The sequence below is a fragment of the Capra hircus genome, chromosome 12 (genome assembly GCF_001704415.2).
Source record: "Capra hircus breed San Clemente chromosome 12, ASM170441v1, whole genome shotgun sequence".
Classification (NCBI taxonomy): domain Eukaryota; kingdom Metazoa; phylum Chordata; class Mammalia; order Artiodactyla; family Bovidae; genus Capra; species Capra hircus.
The window spans coordinates 63,219,161-63,239,513 of record NC_030819.1 but is presented as its reverse complement, the minus strand read 5'-3'; the positions used below and the strand labels follow the sequence as shown (position 1 = coordinate 63,239,513).

At 44.0% G+C, this 20,353-nt stretch overlaps 1 protein-coding gene across 1 annotated transcript in view; it reads right to left on the bottom strand.

Moving 5' to 3' along the window:
• Positions 1-19,003, bottom strand: part of FREM2 (FRAS1 related extracellular matrix protein 2) — a 155,818-nt gene extending 136,815 nt beyond the window's left edge. The window contains exons 1-2 of the mRNA XM_018056679.1: positions 13,555-19,003; positions 7,299-7,388 (exon numbers count right to left, since the gene is read on the bottom strand). Coding sequence (XP_017912168.1) covers positions 7,299-7,388; positions 13,555-18,964 — 5,500 coding nt within the window. The 5' untranslated portion in view covers positions 18,965-19,003. The remainder of the gene's footprint in view (positions 1-7,298; positions 7,389-13,554) is intronic.

Genomic DNA, 20,353 nt, shown 5'->3' with positions numbered 1-20,353 from the left:
ATAATCAAGAGCTACAGGAGTTTATTGGAGAGAAAACTAAAAAGGGACAGGAGCGTTTCCATGTTAAAATACGCAGAATGTGAGAATAAGAAAATTATAGAGTTAAATGCTGAGAAGAAATCAGGCAAGAAATGCTCTGTTAAAAAGGGGAGAAAAGAGTGTGTGCTTTTCTCCGAAATAGAGACACAGACATAGAACAAAGGTGGAGAGCGAGGGGGGAAAGGTGGGTGGGATGGATTGGGACATTGACGCATAAAACTACTATGTATACAGTGAATCACTAATGGGAACCCAGTGTGTAGCACAGGAAACGCGACTCAATGCTCCGAGATGACCTAAGTGGGAAGGAAACCCAAGGAAGAGAGGATATAGGTAAAACGGGTGGCTGATTCACTTTGTCGTACAGCAGAAACTAATACGACATTGTAAAGCCACCATACTCTAAGAAGAAAATAAAAGAAAAATAAGAGAACACATGGTTTTTTCTTCCAACAAAATTCCAGAGTACTAGATCTGGAATTTCATTCAAAGAGGCAATTATCAAGAGAGGATATATTTTCCAAGTCTATATTATTATTATACTGAGTTACTCTTGAGAAGGCATAAAGAATAAAAACAAAAGACATGGAAGACAGTTTAGCTAAATCCAGGTGGTACAGTGGAAAGAATCCACCTGCCAATGCAGGAGACACAGGGTTCCATCCCTGAGTGGGGAAGATCCCCTAGAGGAGGAAATGGCAACACACTCCAGTATTCTTGCCTGGAAAATTCCATGGCCAGAGGAGTCTGGTGGGCTACAGTGCATGGGGGTACATAGAGTCAGACAGAGCAAGCATGCACTCACATAGGTGATTGTAACGCACACTCAGGTAAGAAATCTCAGCAGAAGCCACAGATAACAGAAGCACATTTCCTAACTCCAGAATCTGACCTTTTAGATTCTAACTATGAAAACACATGTGTGGTTTGGGCCCAGAAAATCTGGATGGATGGCCTATTTTGATATAATATTTCTATTTGTTTGTTTGTTTGTCTGTTTTGGCTGCACCACACCGTTTGTTGGACTTTAGTACTCTAACAGTAAACGTGTTAGTCACTCAGTCATGTCTGACTCTTTGTGACCCCATAGACTGTAGCTTGCCAGGCTCCTCTGTCCATAGGATTCTTCTCTTCAGTCAAGAATACATTTCCCTCTCCAGGGAATCTTCCCAACCCAGGGATCAAACCCGGGCCTCCTGCATTCCAGGTGGATTCTTTACCGTCTGAGGCATCAGGGAAGCCCACCAGGGATTGAACATGGGCGCTTAGCAATGACAGTGCAGAGTCTTAACCACTGGATCACCAGGGAATTGCTGCATGTTTTTTATTAATGTTCCAATACACATATTTCATTACTAATGAGCATTTTAAGAATTACATTATGACAGACTTTATAATTATGAATTTTCAGGTCTGTATAACGTTTTCTGATGTTGATACCATTACTAAAAAGCTCTTCTTATTTTTATTGGCATTTAGAGCAATTTCCAGATTGCTATTGTTCACATGGTGACATACATGTGCCTGCGAGTCTTTACTTCTGTTAAGCTATGTCTCAAGTGGAGTCTTACAGCCTTCCTGACTCCATCTACAACCCAGAGATGTTTCTTCAACTTCATTTTCTTAGTTTTCAACTTCACAAATAGTTTGGAAGTGTAACTGTTTCATCATAATCCCTGAGGTGAATTTTTTTTGTTTCTTTCTAATTAATAAAACAAGTATAAAATGGTATCTTAAGATTGATTTGATTTGTGTTTAACTTTAGAAAGAATACATTCTTCTCCACATGTAGTTAGAAAAATGACAGTGTGGTACCAGGAAAGAATACTATAAGTGTTAGGATACAGTGACCTTTAAGGTATTCTAAAATAAAATACTATATTCCAAAGGATGCAGAACTTTTACCTATCAGCAGATCCAGTCTTCTGATAGGTAAAAGGAGGAGAGTGAAAAAGTTGGCTTAAAACTCAACTTTCGGAAAACGAAGATCATGTCATCTGGTCCCATCATTTCATGGCAAATAGATGGGGAAACAGTGGAAACAGTGTCAGACTTCAGTTTTTTGCGCTCCAAAATCACTGCAGATGGTGACTGCAGCCATGAAATTAAAAGACGCTTACTCCTTGGAAGAATAGTTATGACCGACCTAGATAGCATATTCAAAAGCAGAGACATTACTTTGCCAACAAAGGTCCGTCTAGTCAAAGCTATGGTTTTTCCAGCGGTCATGTATGGATGTGAGAGTTGGACTATAAAGAAAGCTGAGCACTGAAGAACTGATGCTTTTGAACTGTGGTGTTGGAGAAGACTCTTGGACAGCAAGGAGATCCAAGCTGTCCATCCTAAAGGAAATCAGTCCTGAATACTCATTGTAAGGACTGATGCTGAAGCTGAAACTCCAATACTTTGGCCACCTGATGAGAACTGACTCATTGGAGAAGACCCTGATGCTGGGAAAGATTGAAGGTGGGAGGAGAAGGGGACGACAGAGGATGAGATGGTTGGATGGCATCACTGACTCAATGGACATGAGTTTGAGCAAGCTCCAGGAGTTGGTGATGGACAGGGTGGCCTGATGTGCTGCTGTCCATGGGGTTGCAAAGAGTTGGACACAACTGAGCGACTGAACTGAACAGAACTGAGCTCTTCAGTCTCCTCTATCGAACATACACGTCTCAGTCTGGAGAAACCAGAGGATTTGAGCATTCCACCCTCTTAAGTCTCTCCTGAATGTGTCGAAGTTACTAATTTGGGGAAAGAATTCGAGATTCGAACAGGCTTCTAGCTGCCTCATTATGCAACTTGCAAGAGGTCAGTTACCTATCTGTGATTCAGTTTCCTCATCTGCCACATATATATTTAACCATGCTGGGAGCTATGAAGGCAAAATTGCATAAATGATGGTTTTGATAAAAGATCTAATTGAAAGAATAACGACATATTGAGTATGTGTGCATGTGGTATGAATACACGTGTGTGTGTATAATATATACCTGCTATATTAAGCAACATTCATTAAGTCCAAACAGAGTAGTAACCCCTTGAGGTGAAAATTCTGACATTATCTATTCTTCCAATAGATAACTCTATGGTCCGGTCATTTGGTAATCGCCCCCAAGCCCTCCAAAAACTGAAAAGTAGAAACTCTATCCTAAGCACCACCCATTAGTAATGGATGGTCCCAGTCCATCACTTCATGTTAAGAGAAGAATTCTGTGGCTAGCCAGGTTCTTGTGATAATTAAATCTGAAACAGAAGATTTTAGTTTTCTGTTCTCCTCCCTCTCTTCTCCCATTCTCGATTCCTGAAATTAAAAGCTATATTTTATTTTTAAAATTATTTGAAGATTCTATTTGTTCTAGTAAATTTATTTAGACAGTTGCTATCCTAAAATAAATATGGTAGATTTGAAGAAAGTGAATTTAGTGGGTTGAAGAGAGAATTGGTGGTAGAGAGTTCTTGGTTTTCTGACATGAGACTTTGACTTGCTTCCCAGATGTGAAATGCTAAAAGCATTTCATATATTTCATGAGAATGGCTTATTGATATGCTTACAAAATTATATAAAGTATTGATTGCTGTTGTTTAGTAGCTAAGTCGTGTCCAACTCTTTGTGACTTCATGGACTGTAGCCTGCTAGGCTCCTCTGTCCATGGAATTTTCCAAGCAAGAATACTAGAGTGGGTTGCCATTTCCTTCTCGAGGGGGTATTCTCGACCCAAGAATTGAACCCACATCTCCTGGATTGATAAGCAGATTCTTTACTACTGAGCCACCAGGATAGTTAATAAAATATTGATAAATGACAATAAGTCACAACAGCTGAATTCAATAACCAAACCCTCTGGTCTAAAAAGTCTGTCATCAAATGGATGGGAAGAATAAATAACCTTGAGGAGCTCTTGTTACTTTCTGGAATGATGGTCGTGTTTGGGGAAGTTATCTGGCTATTCCAAGACCTAGATCCTTCCAACTGAGAAGCAAGGCTAATCCTTGTTCATAAGATTCAAGTACCTGCCATAATTCCTGAGACATACATATCTTTGAGAAGTGTTAAATGATATCATAAATATATCTTCATAAATATGTCATCTAGTTCATGAAATTTTCATTGTTACATTTGACCATATTGAAAATACGTGTTTCTATTACAGTCTATAAAATAGGTCTTTTCTAGAGTATATTTTGGTGAAATTATTGACTGTATAACTAGAAGATACATAGCTAGGTCAGAAAAAATTTAAAATTCTTAGTATAATATTTTTGTAGAAAGGAAAGACAATTATTTTTTTCTTTTCTCACAAATATTGCAAAAAAAATTTTGTTTTACTTCTGTTTGTCAAAATACCTCACACTTTCCAAACAGAAGAATTTCACTCAATATTCTCTGTAAGTTTAAATAGCATTGCACTTCTCATTCAAATATAAGGATATGTTATAGACAATGCAAAAAATAAGTATCAGACTAAAAATATTTTGAAATACATATGTGACTTTTCAGTTTTTAACCTTGCAGGTCTCTATGATTATTCTGTCAAAGAGAAATTTTCTTGCATTGGGGAACTTAAAAATAAATTCTGTTCCACCGAAAGTTGCCAGAATCTCCCTAAACCCTGTAAGTAACACGTTATCAGGGGGAAGAAAACAGTAAAGGACAATATCTCTGGAAGTTTTCTCTCTCACATGATACGCTAGCTCTGAAAAAACTCCCCAAATGATTTAGTTCCTATTTCCATAAGCACAGTCTTTAGAGGCTCATCCATTTTTCCAGCAAATCCAAAAATAAACCCAGTCTTTCAGCTAGTCATTCCTCACTTAATATTTTGAAATATGATACAGCATAATGTTTTCTAATGTTGGAATACAGACCAAAATTTCAGAGTAAATACTAAAAGTCCATCCAGCTAAGGAAAGAAATGTTCAAAATAACAGAGCATATATGTGAATAAAAAGAAAGAAAAAGTAAAACATATAGAAAAACAAAGGCTATGATGTCTTGGAATTGTAGTCATCGGATTTCAAACTTTTTTGGCAATTTTAAAGAAAATGATACTTTGGTTATTGAGGTTTATTCAGTCATTCTGAGATATATACATGGTGCTTTAAGCCAACAATTTAGTCCTTAAGTTTATATTTTATATATATCTATATGAAAAGTGAAAGTTGCCCACTCATGTCCAACTCTTTGCAACCCCATGGACTATACAGTCCATGGAATTCTCCAGGCCAGAATACTGGAGTGGGTAGCCGTTCCCTTCTCCAGGGGATCTTCCCAACCCAGGAATCAAACCCAGGTCTCCCACATTGCAGGCTTCCCTGGTAGCTTGGATGGTAAAGCGTCTGCCTACAATGCTGGAGACCCAGGTTCGATCCCTGGTTCGGGAAGATCCCCTGGAGAAGGAAACGGCAGCCCACTCCAGTATTCATGCCTGGAAAATCCCATGGACTGAGGAGCCTGGTGGGCTACAGATCATGGGGTCGCAAAGAGTTGGACACGACTGAGCGACCTCTCTTCACTTTCTTCCCTTCCTTACCGGCTGAGTCACAAAGGAAGCCCAAGAATACTGGAGTGGGTAGCGTATCCCCTCTCCAGTGGATCTTCCCGACCCAGGAAACTGAACCAGAGTCTTCTGCATTGCAGGCGGATTCTTTACCAACTGAGCTCTGAGGGAAGACATATATATATATAAATATAAATATGTGTGTGTGCATGCTCAGACGCTCAGTTGTGTCTGACTTTTTGTGACTCTGTGGACTGTAGCCTGCTACACTCCTCTGTCTGTGGGATTCTCCAGGCAAGAATACTGGAGTGGGTTGTCATTGCCTCCTCCAGGAGAGCTTCTTGACCCAGGGATAAAACCTGTGTCTCTTATATCTCCTGGGTCTCCTGCGTGGCAGGCAGATTCTTTACCACTATGCCACCTGGGAAGCCAATAAATATGTGTGTGTGTGTGAATATATATACACACAAATATATGTATATAAAATACAAATTTGAATTATTTCAGAGTCTCATTCTAAAGTTTACTCACAGTGAAATTTCCCATTTGAGCAGCAAGATTCAACAAGCAGATTAGTTTTCTATAAGTTGATTTCCTTCTCAGAACTTGGTTTCCTAAGATTCACTTATCAATATGTCAAATAGTAAAGTATAATTTGGTTGCTAAAAAATAAAGTTATTAAACCTACTAAATTTAGTTGAACCCAAATTGTAACTTTTTTTTTTTTTGCCTCTCTGGCACACACTGAGCAGATGTCATTTTTCAGAGCTTGTGATCCTGTTACGTCCAATGATACTTTAAACAAGCACTATTTAATACTTCAAAAAATAGGAAGGGTGAGCGCGGAATCTTTTTGAGATAGACAGAACAGTGTGCGTTTGTATAAGGCGTCATAAAGAAACAGATGACTGAACTGGAACTACTTCTCTCTCTCTCTTCCCTTGCACACATGTCCCCTCATTTCCTGTGTCTTATTCACACATTCTTTCTGAGGTTCTTTTGCTTCTTCTGAGAGCAAACGAGAACACAAACGTCTTTACGATCAATCTGGAAGTGGCCAGTTTCCCTCCTCGGGTGAGGAAGAGAACTGAACAATGTGAGTCAGGGCACCGAGGGAGAGATGACAAAAAAATTACTGAGGTGACTTAGATCTCAGGTCATAGTCTAGTCTCTGAAGTATTGAGGCTCCACTAAGGAAAAGTTTAGCTAGACTAAGTCACTAAATTTCCCAAACTAAGACAATCGTTAGACATACTAAACTTGATGACTTGAAACATATATTTACATTGATCTCTTGGTGAATGCTATGTACCATCCACCAGCCTTAGTCCACACAGCACTCAAGCAAATTAGAAAAAGGCACCCACTTTGGGCAAACACAGCTAGATAGGACATGCTTTGCAAGTGAGGCTGGCTGGGTCAACATCTTCTTGTCACCTCAAGTAGGCAGCTTTATGCAGAGCAAAATCTGAACAACTGGACATCAGGATCCTGTTTATATAGATCTTTCTCTTTAGTGCTTTACAAATCACAAGACAAAAATGATATAACTAGAACATGTATTCACAATCATTGCAGAGTAGGATTGTGTCAGATTGAGAACGTAAGATTTTCTAGAGAAAATACCAAATTCACTCCACATAAATTTAGGTGAGCCTAAACTGATACTTGATACAGAGTCCTTGTATGAAGGCTGTCAAAGAGCAATAAATAAAAGCCACTCTCCTTGTTTGCACTAACAGGAGAGTGAATACTTACCCCCATCTTCAACTGTAAAGTGGAATATGTCACTTATGGCATTAGCCCCTTCTCTTAAGACATAGCATATTTTCATATCATCAATGTCAGCTAGAAAACAACCAAACAACAAGATGATTAATTACTAGGGCAAAACCAGTGACTCATCGTGTATGGTAAGTCCTATTGGCTGTTACTCTTCTGAACCACGTTTAGGCCCTCTTCTCCTAAGGGAATCGGAGCTATCTTATTTCTCCTATCTCCAAGGCCCCTTGATTTCAGCTGTCCCTTGGAAATCTGATCCCTTACACGGATAAATAGAGTGCAAGAGTTAGGCTATAATAATAGCAAGGTGTTGCCCCTCCCAATGGTATTTGCATGTTCATGTACCAAAGGAGTGACTATCTAAATACAGAATGTCAGACTCCATGACAGGTGGAAAGGGAGATATTTTGAGGCATGGAAGATTTCCTGGCACTACAGAAATCACACCCTTTGCTTCCCTGGCCCTGAGAGGACAGAGGTTCCTTTGCTTTCCCTTTAGGCTAATTTTTCTTTTCTCTTGTGTTACACCAGGCTGTTTTTAAGCTCTCCAAATTTTTGAAAGAAAAAAAATGAAAACAAACAAACAAACAAACCCACAGATCGAAGTTACTATCGTGACCCAGTACCAAAGAGAAAACATCTAATAAAAGCTGAAACCTTTATTTGGAATGAAAAATTATTCTGCCTAAGAAATGTTTTTTCTATTGCTTTCTATTCTAGCAATCAAGTTCACTGGTATGGTTTGTTTTCAGTATTGACTAATTCACAGTTTTAAAATTTATTCATCCATTTTGTGTTTTTCTCCGTAACAATGCCACACAGACAACATAATAAAACAAACATCATTCTGTCCTGTGACACTCCTGTGACTAGATCTGGGCCAATCAGAAAGTAGTTATTTGCAAAATTACTTAATATCAAGATCATGGCTAAAGATTGCTTCAACAGGGGTAAGTAATATTTGTCTCAGGTGTGGTTTATTCATCTTCTAAGATCTTTAATCCAGAGAAGGCAATGGCACCCAACTCCAGTAATCTTGCCTGGAAAATCCTATGGACAGAGGAGCCTGGTAGGCTGCAGTCCATGGGGTCGCTAAGAGTCGGATATGACTGAGCAACTTCACTTTCACTTTTCACTTTCATGCATTGGAGAAGGAAATGGCAACCACTCCAGTGTTCCTGCCTGGAGAATCCCAGGGACAGGGGAGCCTGCTGGGCTGCTATCTATGGGGTCACAGAGTCGGACATGACTGAAGTGACTTAGCAGCAACAGCAGCAAGATCTTTAATCAGTTCAAGCTATGGAGTTTATAGGCATCACATATAAGAAATGATTTTATGAAAGGAATAGTCTCACGTGATGCAAAGTGTTTCTATTTTCTGTTTGTGGTTTTCTGGCTTCGAGGCATGTGGGATCTTAGCTCCCCGACCTGGGATTGAACTCATACCCCCGCATTGGAAGGTGAAGTCTTAATCACTGGACTGCCAGGGAAGTCCCCTCAAGTGATGCAGACTATTAGAAACGACCAATTACTCCATGAACTTCTACAGCTCCAACATACAATCTACCTTGACTCACATAGATTTGAAAGGTGACTTGCTTACCATCAGACATTTGAAGAGGGGAAAATCTGATTTAATAGTTAACAGTACCTTCTTGTGCATAAAGATACTTAAGGACAAAGCAAGCTCAGGATGTTTTGTTCTCCCTTAGAACTGCATTTCTAACTCTACTATAATTTCCCCAAATTCTGCCTCTTTCTGCATGGTTACCCTTTGTAGAAGGTTGAAAATTTCTGTTTTCTGTTTCCACAGTCCTTTGCTCAAGGATCTTACACCCAATAAAGGCTCAAATGCATCTTAATCTAAAATTAAAGAGGCTGGAGGTCTGGTAGCCCACACTTGCATCTTTCCCTTCGTATGGATGTTTTCTGTAGGGTAAGGAGTGAAGCCTCATGTATTGCTCTTCCCCAGTTTACTCTTACAACTCTCAACTTTCACAGCCTTTAGTTTTATTGGTGAAGGAGTGACGGGAACTCTGCTGTGACTCTGAGGTGCTTAGCAGAAAGACAACATCATCTGGTCACGTGGAAGGACCTGGGTCCAGTGTTCCCACTCCATCTTTAATTCTATAAGAGAATCCAAAGGCTGTACTATAAGAAAAAGAAAATAAAACACCCAGTCCTTGTATTAACGTTTTCTAAACAAAAACTATAGTACTTGGGAGATAGTTTCATTAAAACAAATGACCACTTCAAGGGTGATTTTTCAGAAGTTTTCTTTTTTAAAGTAATGAGAACATGAATTTGGTTATAAGATACTCTAGAGTTAGATTTTCCCTCCAAGTTAGACCTAAACTCTTGATTAGATGAAACAAACGAAAACTCGTTTTATAATTTTCTTAATAATGCACTGTTCAAAATCTCAAGTAAAGACTTTGGTTATAACAGTTATTCTATAGGTGCCTCTATATATAAGTATAAACATTTTATATAAAATGTATATACTGATATATACTTTTATATATATGTATTTATATACATGTATACACACACACACACACACACACACACACACACATATATATATATATATATATATAAACGTGTTTATATTATATATAGGGCTTCTCTGGTGGCTCAGTTGCTAAAGAATGCACCTGCTGTGCAGGAGACATAGGTTGAATCCCTGGGTTGGGAAGATCCCCTGGAGAAGGCAATGGCAACCCACTCCAGTATTCTTGCCGGGGAAATCCATGAACAGAGGAGCCTGGTGGGCTACTGTCCATGGAGTCACAAAGGGTCAGACACGACTGAGCGCCTGAACATATATTATGTTTATATATATATATAAACACTTTCCTCTTAAGGTACAAAAGTATTAAAAAGATAAAAACCTAATAGCCAAAATACTGTCTTTTTAAAGTAAACTTAGGATAATTAACTAGATTTTCTTCTTGCTCTTAAACTTGCATCAGATTTATTTCAGTTTATCTACACAATCATTTCATGGTTTTTTTAAAATTCTAAATTAATTGACATTCCTGGTAACCACACCCCGGTTACCTTTGGGGAAATTTCTGAAAGTGATAAATCATCTCCCATAAGATATTACTATGTATTTGTTGTAAAGAAAAAAAAATCTTGGTACTTGAGACCTGCGGTGGACGGAGCAAAGAAGCATTACCTCGACAAAACATGAAGTTTGAAAAGAACTAAAAAATTTCCCTAATTTGTCTACTTCTACCTGGGTTACTTTTCCTAATAGTGAAAGTCAATAAGTTTTAGAAATCATGTTTTATTTTTTCCTCTCTTAGGGACCATTTAGTCAATCTATTTGGCAATAACCTTCCCAAGCCATATATGCTAAGCTGACTTAATTCAGTGTATTGAAAATCCATCAAAATATCGTTCAGCTTGTCCCTTCATGATAAAACAAAAACAAAGAAAAAGACAGCACAGTCGTCACTTTAGACACTGCTTCCACTTCCTCTGGCAGAGGATGAAATGGTTAGATAGCATCACCGACTCAATAGACATGAATTTGAGCAAACTCTGGGAGACAGTGGAGGACAGAGGAGCTGGGTGTGCTGTAGTCCATGGGGTCGCAAAGAGTAGGACACGACTGAGCGACTGAACAACGACAACAACATTTCTTCCTCTACTGCAGGAGCAGCCATGGCAACCACTGTAATGGAGCGTTCTCTGTTTTTACTCACTCATCTAATTTCCATTATAACTCCTCTGAATCAAACAGCAGCCTCAGCTTGTCCTGTGTGATTAAATAAAAACAATTTTCCCATGTTCCATATTTGCATTCTCATTGGAACATGATGCTTTCTCTTAAAATGTAATCTTAAAAAATTATATTCACTTTTTATAATAAACTCACAGCTACTCTATATTTACAAATGACTATAAGAAGCAATCACGGTGATTCCAAGTCAATGACAGCAATGGTCTGTACTGAAATAGCATGAGTTAATGGCTCAGTATTCAGGAAATAATATTCCAATATTTTGAGCTGTTGGACTTGGTCCATGGAATTTAAATTAAATATCTTTGCCCTATTTTCATTCAGAAATTCTTTTTTTTTTTAAATCACTAAAATCAGATTCTTTTTTCTGATCATAGGATTCGTTTGAAGTAACATTTTCGATCCTCTAAGGGATATCCTTTCACTATTCCTTGCATCCTCTTTCCTTTCCAAGAAAAGAAACCAGTGCAAGAGCACATGCATCTCTATCCTCAGAAAACCTTCACACACAAGTTTCCTGCTGGTCTGGCATGACACTTGGCACCCAGAAGTTTTCCTGTCCCTGCAGGCCCTAGGATATATATTCAGGCTTTCAGCCAAGAATCAGGAGGTTGAAGGGTAGGGCTATTTGCCAGAATCTAAAACAGAGAAGCAGTTTACTTTACACCCTGCGACATCCATGTTTATTAAAGCATTTGTTATCTAAGAGTCTAACACTGTTACAGGACAATAACACTCCCCCTTGGGAAGCCCTGGGGTTTAACTCCATCTCGAACCCACAGAGCTCACACAGGAGAGATCTGGTTTCCATTCTGACAAGGGTGAGATTTTCATGAAAGCAACCCAAAGCTCTTTGTAATGAAAGTTGCACATTCTAGAAAACAGAGGTCTAACTCCCAAGCCAGCAGATTGAATGGGCTTCTCCCTTTAGTCACTGAGTAACTCTGCACAGGTCACCTGCCCTTCCTGTCTCAGACTCTGTGGACACACAAAGAAAGTCAAGGTTACAAAAATGCATTCATCTCCGAGAATGCAGATACTTGAGGCAATGCAGTTTGTTACTGTGTTTGACACAGGGCAGAGAGGAGTTTGAAATGAGAAAATAATTTCCTCCTCCTACTAATTTTGTTAAAATATCTTTAGGCTCTTAACAATGAAGTGGATATATATTTTGGTGATGGGCTTTCTGTCTTCTTGCTTGCGCTAAGTCACTTCAGTCGTGTTTGACTCTTCGCGACCCCAGACTCCTCTGTCCATTAGGTTCTCCAGGCAAGAACACTGGAGCGAGTCGCCATGCCCTCCTCCAGGGGACTTCCCAACCCAGGGATCAAACCTGTGTCTCTTACGTCTCCTGCATTAGCAGGCAGGTTCTTTACCGCTAGTGCCACCTGGTCTTATACATTATTAAATATACTTTCTTTCCTTGTGTGGTTCAGGTAACGTGCCTTGTACATATATAATCATTCTAAATCTAGATAAGTGTTTACCCGTTCTATCTTTGGACGGGTGTTAGTCTCATAAAATCTTATAAAAATTCTAAAATCTACAAAGTAAATATAAACACATCTTTCTATTTTCATTACAAAGTTGCTAACAACAATAATAGTCTTAGAACAACCCTCTAAAAAGCAATCAAATTAATACAAATTGGAAGGGTCTATTTGAATGGTAACACACTGATTTGCTCAGTCATGTCAGACTCTGCAATTCCACAGTCTATAGCTCCCAGGCTCCTCTATCCGTGGAATTTCCCAGGCAAGAGTACTGAAGTGGATTGCTATTTTCTACTCCAAGGGATCTTCCTGACCCAGGGATGGAACCTGTGTCTCTTGTGTCTCCCGCATTAGCAGATGAATTCTTGACCACTGCGCCACCTGGGAGGCCCCTATTTGAATGGTGGCTGGTAATAATAATGTGGATTCAGAAAATTTAGAAAGCACATCATTCTCTAAGATGCTAACATGCTTCGTGAACTGTCTTCCGCATATAAAACAGGTCGCTCAGAGGAAAACTGGGGCTGATGGAACACAGTTGAAAAGCCTGTTTCAAATTTAATTCACCGAAGTTCAGCTCTTTCTTTGGCATCTTAGCTTATATTTTCAAAATACAATACTCCTACTAATGAAGGTCACTACAGTGGGACATATGGTAAGAAGGGAGCTGTTCTCTTAGGAAACAGAGTCCCTGTATTTTCGCCTTTCCTTTATTTCCCTTTCCTTCTCTTTCCTTGGACTCTATTTTTTAATTTAATTATTTTTGGCAGCACTATGTGGCACATGGGATCTTAGTTCCTGGACCAGCGATCAAACCCACACCCCCTGCGTTGGAAGCATGGAGTCTTAACCACTAGACCACCAGGGAAGTCCTCCCTGGCCTCTAATTTGATGCTCTACTTACAAAGTTATCAGTGACAGCCATTTCTCAAGAAGTAAGCCTTGGAGTGCCCTTTGATTATAAAGAAAGAAAAGTGAACCATACCTTGTGTAAACTCAGTCACACTGTGGTTGCCTTGGCCCAGGTTGAGGAGGTATCCATGTCGGGGGGCCTCCGTCACAATAAACCGGAGAGAAACGTGTAAGCTGTCTCTGTCCTCTGCTTTCAATACTTTACTTGTGATCATGAACCCCAAGTGGCCTGTGGCAAGAGTGCGAAGTGTAGAGGCCCCTTTGTTCACTACAATTTGGGGGACTCTGTTGTCAACAGCTAAGATCTGGATCTTCATTACTTGGGGTCTTCTTGTTTCAAATGCTGTATCAGGAAAAACATAGAACTCTGTATGGGAACCATCAGTCACTGTGAAGGAGAAGCTGTCTTCACTTGACTCAGTACCATCATGTCTGTAGCTGATTAAGTTTTCATTCAAGTCCTGCTTGGTAAAAATCATGGCAGGTCTGGTATTGTTGAACAGGAGTTGACCATGAACAGGCACCTGGGTGACAGTGAATTTCAAGAGTTTGTCTGGAGTATCCCTGTCTTCCACAGTGAGTTCAAAGGGAGTAATCAGCTTCTTTTCACCTTCGCTGACAACCAGGTTATGGATGGTGACTACTGGCTTTTTGTTGTCCACATCGCTGATGGAGATACGGAATGTCCGGAAGACAGGGTTACGTCCATCAGTGACTTGAAACTCAAAACTGTCCATCTTTACCTCATCATCAGCTGTGTGGATATAGTAGATTTTATTGCCAGCCAGTTGGAGCTGAGTGAAAGATGTGATAGACACTCGAGGTTGGTCTGTGCTTTCTAAGTGGCCTCTCATGGGAGCCCTGGTGATGGTAAAAACTAAGTTTTCATCAGGACTGTTCAAGTCGCTAGTGCTCAGTAGATCTGTCGTGAGGGTGACCTTACCACCTTCCTTCAAGGACACTCCTTTACTTATCACATCGGGGAAGACAATGTCAGGGCTTCCAATAGACACATAAAAGTAGCGATCTATGAGGGCATTGATTCCATCAGTCACGTCAAATTTAATTAGATCCCGAATGCCCTCTTGCCCAAAATGGACATACTGAATCAAATTTCTGTCTACTTCACCCTGGGTAAAATTCATGCCCAATGTGATATTTTCAAAGACACCCGTCGGTGTTTGTCTCCGTAATAAGCCATGTCCCGGCCCATAACGAATAATGTAAACCAAGAATTTGTCTTCAGAATCTAAATCAGTTGCCATTAATATTCTGTTGTTGATAATTTTGGTTTCCCCGATTTCTATTTCCAGTCCATTATTGATGGCCATCCTAGGGGTCTCGTCATCAACAGGAATAACCATAATGAGGACCGTCTTTTCCACAGAGTGCCTACCATCTGTGAGTTTAATCACGAAACTGTCTTCCTGAGTCTCAGAGTCATCATGCTCATAAATGATGCTGGAACTCTCTATGATCTGGTCCAAGGTGAAGCTTTCCACCAAAACCGTGCCATTTATCTGCTGGTTCATGATGTGACCGTGGGTGGGAACCTTGGTAATAGTGAAAGTTAAGTCATCTGGGGGAACATCAGCATCAGCGGCATTGAGGATGGGGGTATCAACCACCAGACTCATGCCTTCCATCACCATAAATTCCCTGATGAATATTTCTGGCTGTTCATCATTGGTGGGAATGATTACAATGGGGAAAAAATGTCTCTCTGAAAAGTTAATGCCATCAGAACAGCGAAATATAAATCTGTCTTCCACCGGTTCTACTCCTTTATGGACACTCTGGACGTAGTTTATGTGACCTTGCCTGAGATCTTTCAGAGTGAAAGCACTTATAGCAATTCCTGCTCTCGATTTTTCAGAGCCAGGGGCTGGAGAGATGTTCTCCACGTAACCCGAGGTAGGCTGAATGATGATGGTGCACAAGATGTCGTCATTGAGAGAATCGATGTCTTCAGCACTTATGTGCATTGAGGTTATAACGCTTTTATCGCCTTCCAGAACAATAAACTGTTCACCTACAGAAATTTCTGGGGCCTGGCTGTCAACAGGGAGGATGGTCACCCACACGGTAACTCCTTGGATAGTGTTACCGCCTATTCTCCATTCTTGAGACATATCCGACAGACTCAGGTTGAAAGAGTCTTCTTTGGGCAAGAGACCTATCTCCCCACTTGTGTGAGAGTAGACGACGGAGCCCTCCAAGATGTCTCTTTGGGTAAACTGCTCTGCTGGAACTCCATTGACCAAGATTTCTCCATACAGGGGTGCATCTTCCAAGAGGAAAGTCAACATCAAATCATCAGCGTCCCCATTGGTCCCCCTGATAACATTGGCAGTGATTTCAGTAGCCCCATTTTCTAAAACGTCTAGATAGGACCCCAGAGTGCCTGCAGGAAGGCTCAGCACGGGCAGCTCACCGTCCATGGGCCGGACATTCACTCTGAGAGTGATGGGTACCACGTGGTATCCATCACTGACCTCCAAGGAGCAGCTATCGGTCAGAGACTCAGCCTCATTATGGGCGTAGGAAATCCGACCCTGTTTTATGTCCTCCAAGTGGAAAATCCCACCAACATGCAGTACCTGTCCAGACAGCTGCATGTGGCCATGTTTGGGCACCTGTATGAGAGTGAAGGTGATGTGGGCCACATCAGTGTCCACATCATTCACACCCAACTCAGTCTCACTCAGGATGTGATGGCTCTTCTCCTGAACGGTGAAGCCAGTGTTGAGGATTTCGGGTGGCTGGTTGTCCACTGGCTGCAAGTAAAAGGTGAAGGTGCCTGGAGCCACATTCCCAGCTTGGTCCTCCACCTGGAATTGAAACTGGGCCACTCGGGCAGCCACTCCCAGCTCCTGATCTGGAGGCCTGTAAGCAATTTTATGGTGGTTGACCTGAGCTTGTGTAAAATGGGCCACCACCACCGAAGGATCGTCGGTCAGGACCAAGGTGCCCAACGGGGCTGGTGAGTGGTTTTCATCTGTGTCCATCGGGGGCTGGGTCACCGTGTAACGGAGTTCTCGGTCATCCGTGTCCAGGTCCGTGTAGCGTAGCCACTTCTTCCTCAGTGGTGTGAGCTGGGATTCCTGTACCACCATCCGAAGGGGACAGCCGCTGCCCAGCTCAGGAGGGAGGCGGTCCACGGAATGAATGCGTATCACGAACCTCTGTAGCCCAGACTTATTAGGGGGGTCATGGTTATCCTGGACACGAAATGTGAACTGGTCAATCACTGGCCCAGGACTGTGGGGCCCAGAGTGCCTGTAGAAAAGTCTCCCCTCCGTTATGTCTCGCTGCCGCCACTCTGTCACTGTTTTCTCATAGAACACTCCCTGTTTTCTCCAAGGGCTCCCGAGAAGCATCTCCTCCCCCTGGGGAGGATGGGTCTGGCGGAGAAGCAGATGCCCTGCAGTGGAGGAGGGTGCCTCGAGTACAAAAAGCAGCAAGGAGTCCTCTGAGTCCATGTCAGTTGCACTCAGAGCTTGGGGCAGGATGGGCACAGTTTCGCCCTCTGCCAGCGTCAGCCCCGTGTTGGCATTGAGGACTGGTGGCTGGTCATCCACAGGCACTAAGGTGATGGGGAACAGAAACTGCACCTGGTGCCTGCGTCCTCCGTCCACCATTCGGAGCACAAGGTTGTCACTTAGTGAGCCGTCTTTGTTATCGTGATGGTAGACCACTCGGCCGGCTGCTAGCTCAGCTACAGTAAAGGTCTTAGGGGCAGAGTTGCCACTGGAGGCACCCAGAAGGACAAGGTGACCATGCCGGAGCCCAGCCACCACCTCTAGCTGTACGGCCTCTAAGTCGTCTTCATCACTGATGACCAAGTTTTGTGGTCCACTGCCTGCAGGGCCAGTGAGGGGCCGAGACTGGCCCTCGTAGAGAATGAGACCAGTGTTCCGGGTGACCACTGGAGCCAGTGTGTTCATGGGCTTCACCACTACCATGAAGGAAAAAGGATCGGAGGCAGCACCTTCTGGGTCCACTACTTCCAGCTCGAGTTCAAAGAGACGCTCCTGGTCAGAGTCTTCAGAGGGGGGCTGATAGGCAATCTTCAGGAGGTGCAAATCCCTCTGAGTGAAGGAGGAGAGGGGCAGGCTGCGGTCGTCAGTGCTCACCAGGAAGCCCTGGCCGGGCTGGAATGGAGAGGTGAGATTGAAGATCAGCAAGTCTGGGGCACTCTCAGCATCCTCGGCTGCCAGCATGTCTGGGGTCAGTGCGGTCAGGACAAACTGGTCCACCTCCATCATCATCATGGCCACAAAGCTGGGCTTGGGGGCAGTGTTCTCAGCCCCTCCTCGGATTCTCACCAGCACTTGGAAGTGCTCGCGCTTCAAAGCCGGGCTGCCCACAGGAGACCCTCGCGATCGCAGCTCCACTACCATGGGCACCCAGTCCCTGTTCGGAGAACGACTGGGGGCGGTGTGGCGGTAGCGCACGCCCAGCTCCTGGAATGCTTTGCAGTCCATCAGGAGGGGCTCCTGGGTGTCCCCCTTGCTGGCCGGGCCCGGGATCTGCGGGTAGTGAAGAAGTTCCCCGTAGCGAGGCAGCGCGCCCAAACCAGACAGGATGCCCACGCGACACTCCTCGGTCTCAGGCTGGTAGGCGAATTCCAGGCTCCGCGCGTCCAGGGCATTGCTGGTCCCCAGCAGCTCCTCCACGACCAGGGGCAGGTTTCGGGTCACAACCTCCAGCTGGGTGAAGACCACCTCCACCTCCAGCACCAAGGGGAGCACGGCCGCCCCTCCCGGCGCGTCGTAGCGCAGCTGCAGCCGGACTCGATCCCGCGACGGGCTGCGCGCGCCCAGGTGCGAGTAGCGCACCTCTCCCGCGCCGAAGTCGCAGGGGAAGCGCTTGGGACTCAGGCGGCCGGGCCGCTGGGCCAGCGCGTCGTTGTCTAGCACGGTCACTGCGCACCGATCCCCCGGTTGCACCTGCAGCACTAGGTCCTGCAACGGATCCAGCCAGACCTCACGGCCGAAGGGCACCCGGAGCCCGCGGTTCGCCAGCACTATGGCTTCTTCGGCGGGGACCCCTGCCACCCCCGCGAGATCCGGGGACAGCAAGGCCAGGCCGGGGTCAGGTGGCTGTGCCCGGACGCGGCTTACCAGTGACAGGAGAAGCAGCAGCACCAGCCCTGGCGGCGTCGGAGGCGTCGGTGGAGACTTGGTGGGGTTTCCTGCGGGGCGCGTGCGCTCGGTTACCCCGGGGTTCCCGGTGGCTCGCATGGTCCGGCTGTGACGGCTCAGCCCGGTCCCCTGGAGAGAGCACTCAGTCCCAGTCCCGGGCAGGAGGTGAAAGCGTCCTCCGGAAAGTGCCAGCAACTCCGCACGGCGCCCGCGGGGTCTCGCTGTAGCCGAGGCTGGACCAGAAGGATGGCAAAGTGGCCCGGCGCGGTCCAGGCTGGAGCTGCGCGGGGAGGCTACACCATCCCGGCCGGCCCAGCTCCACGGCTCGCGACTCATACGCGCGGAGAACCGAGTCTCCTCCACTCCTCCTTTCCAGGTCCCGGGACCCTGAGCTTTGAGGGAAATCCCACCCCTCGCACCCCCTTACTCCAGTCCTCCCAGGAGGCCAATCGTGAGTCCGGGGAGGAGGCCCCGAGACCAGGGTTGGGTAGCGACTCCTGCCAATCAGGTGCTGGGGGCCGAGGCGGGGAAACCGCGCGCAGGGGAGGAGACAGAAGGCGCAACAGGTTGTCCTGGAAATGAGGGGGCTCCCTTCTTTCTGGGCTGCTAGGGTTGAGACTTCAACCTCCTGCGAGCCACGAGAAGCCCCATTTTACCTCCCACTCCCCAGCTCCAATGGGAACCCGCTCAGGGAATGTTTATTTCTCTCTGAAACTTGCAAACCCAAGAGGCAAGTTAGAAGCAACGTGGCTGGAGTTTGAATCAAAACCCAGGGCAGTAAAGGGAGGAACTCGGGCGCAAATTTGCATAAGAAGGAGAGCTGGAATTAAAAGCAAAACTAGAGGAGACGGAGCCTCCCCTCGCCCCCTGCTGTCTCCTTGTAAATTATGACGGGTACAGTTCTCGGGACTGGTGAGATTTCAACAAGCCCCCGCTTTGCAACCAAATTTTATAGCGAAAGGAGAAAGAGGCTTTTGGAAAGGGTGAGAAATGCAGTCAGATCGAAATCGCGAGGGTCGCCCCAAAGAGTAAGTTCTGGGGAGTGTAGCCCCAGGCTCTTCCAAAGCCCGCTGTTGGGGCAGCTGTCATTAAAGACGTTCCTGTTCTCTTCGCAGTAATTAGACCAAGTACGAACTAAACCCGCCTGTCAGCATCACGGTTCTTGGCATGCCGAGAGAACTGATACATATCCGGAGGGCGAGCTAAAATAGGTTAGCTCCCTTCAGCAGCCGGTTTTGAAGCCTGACTCGAGCTCTGCCTGCCCCCTGGTGTTTGTCAGGTTTCAGAAGTGCGGAGATTCCCGTCCGGAAAGGTTTTCTAATTGCTTCTCTCCTCCTTGAACCCTCACAATTTTAAGACGCTACCGTTTTCACATTTGTTCTTTAAGCAGTCTTGCTTTTCCTGAGCAAAATGTTTTATTTTAGGTCACATTCTTTTCCCTCCAATAATACAAATCAGATAATTAGTTGGACTATCAAATTGAAATAATGGTCATTCTGCCCTTTTCCTGCTCAAGGGTATTTTAGATTTGGGGGTGGGGGTGGGGAGGGAGTGTAAGACAGTGTTAAGTCCTTTTACATTTTGGTCCAAATGGAAGATGTAAGATACATTGTTGTTGTTTAGTCGCTAAATCCTGTCCTATTCTTTGAGACCCCATGGACTGTAGCCCCGCCAGGCTTCTCTGCCCATGGAATTTTCCAGGCAAGAATACTGGAGTGGGTTGCC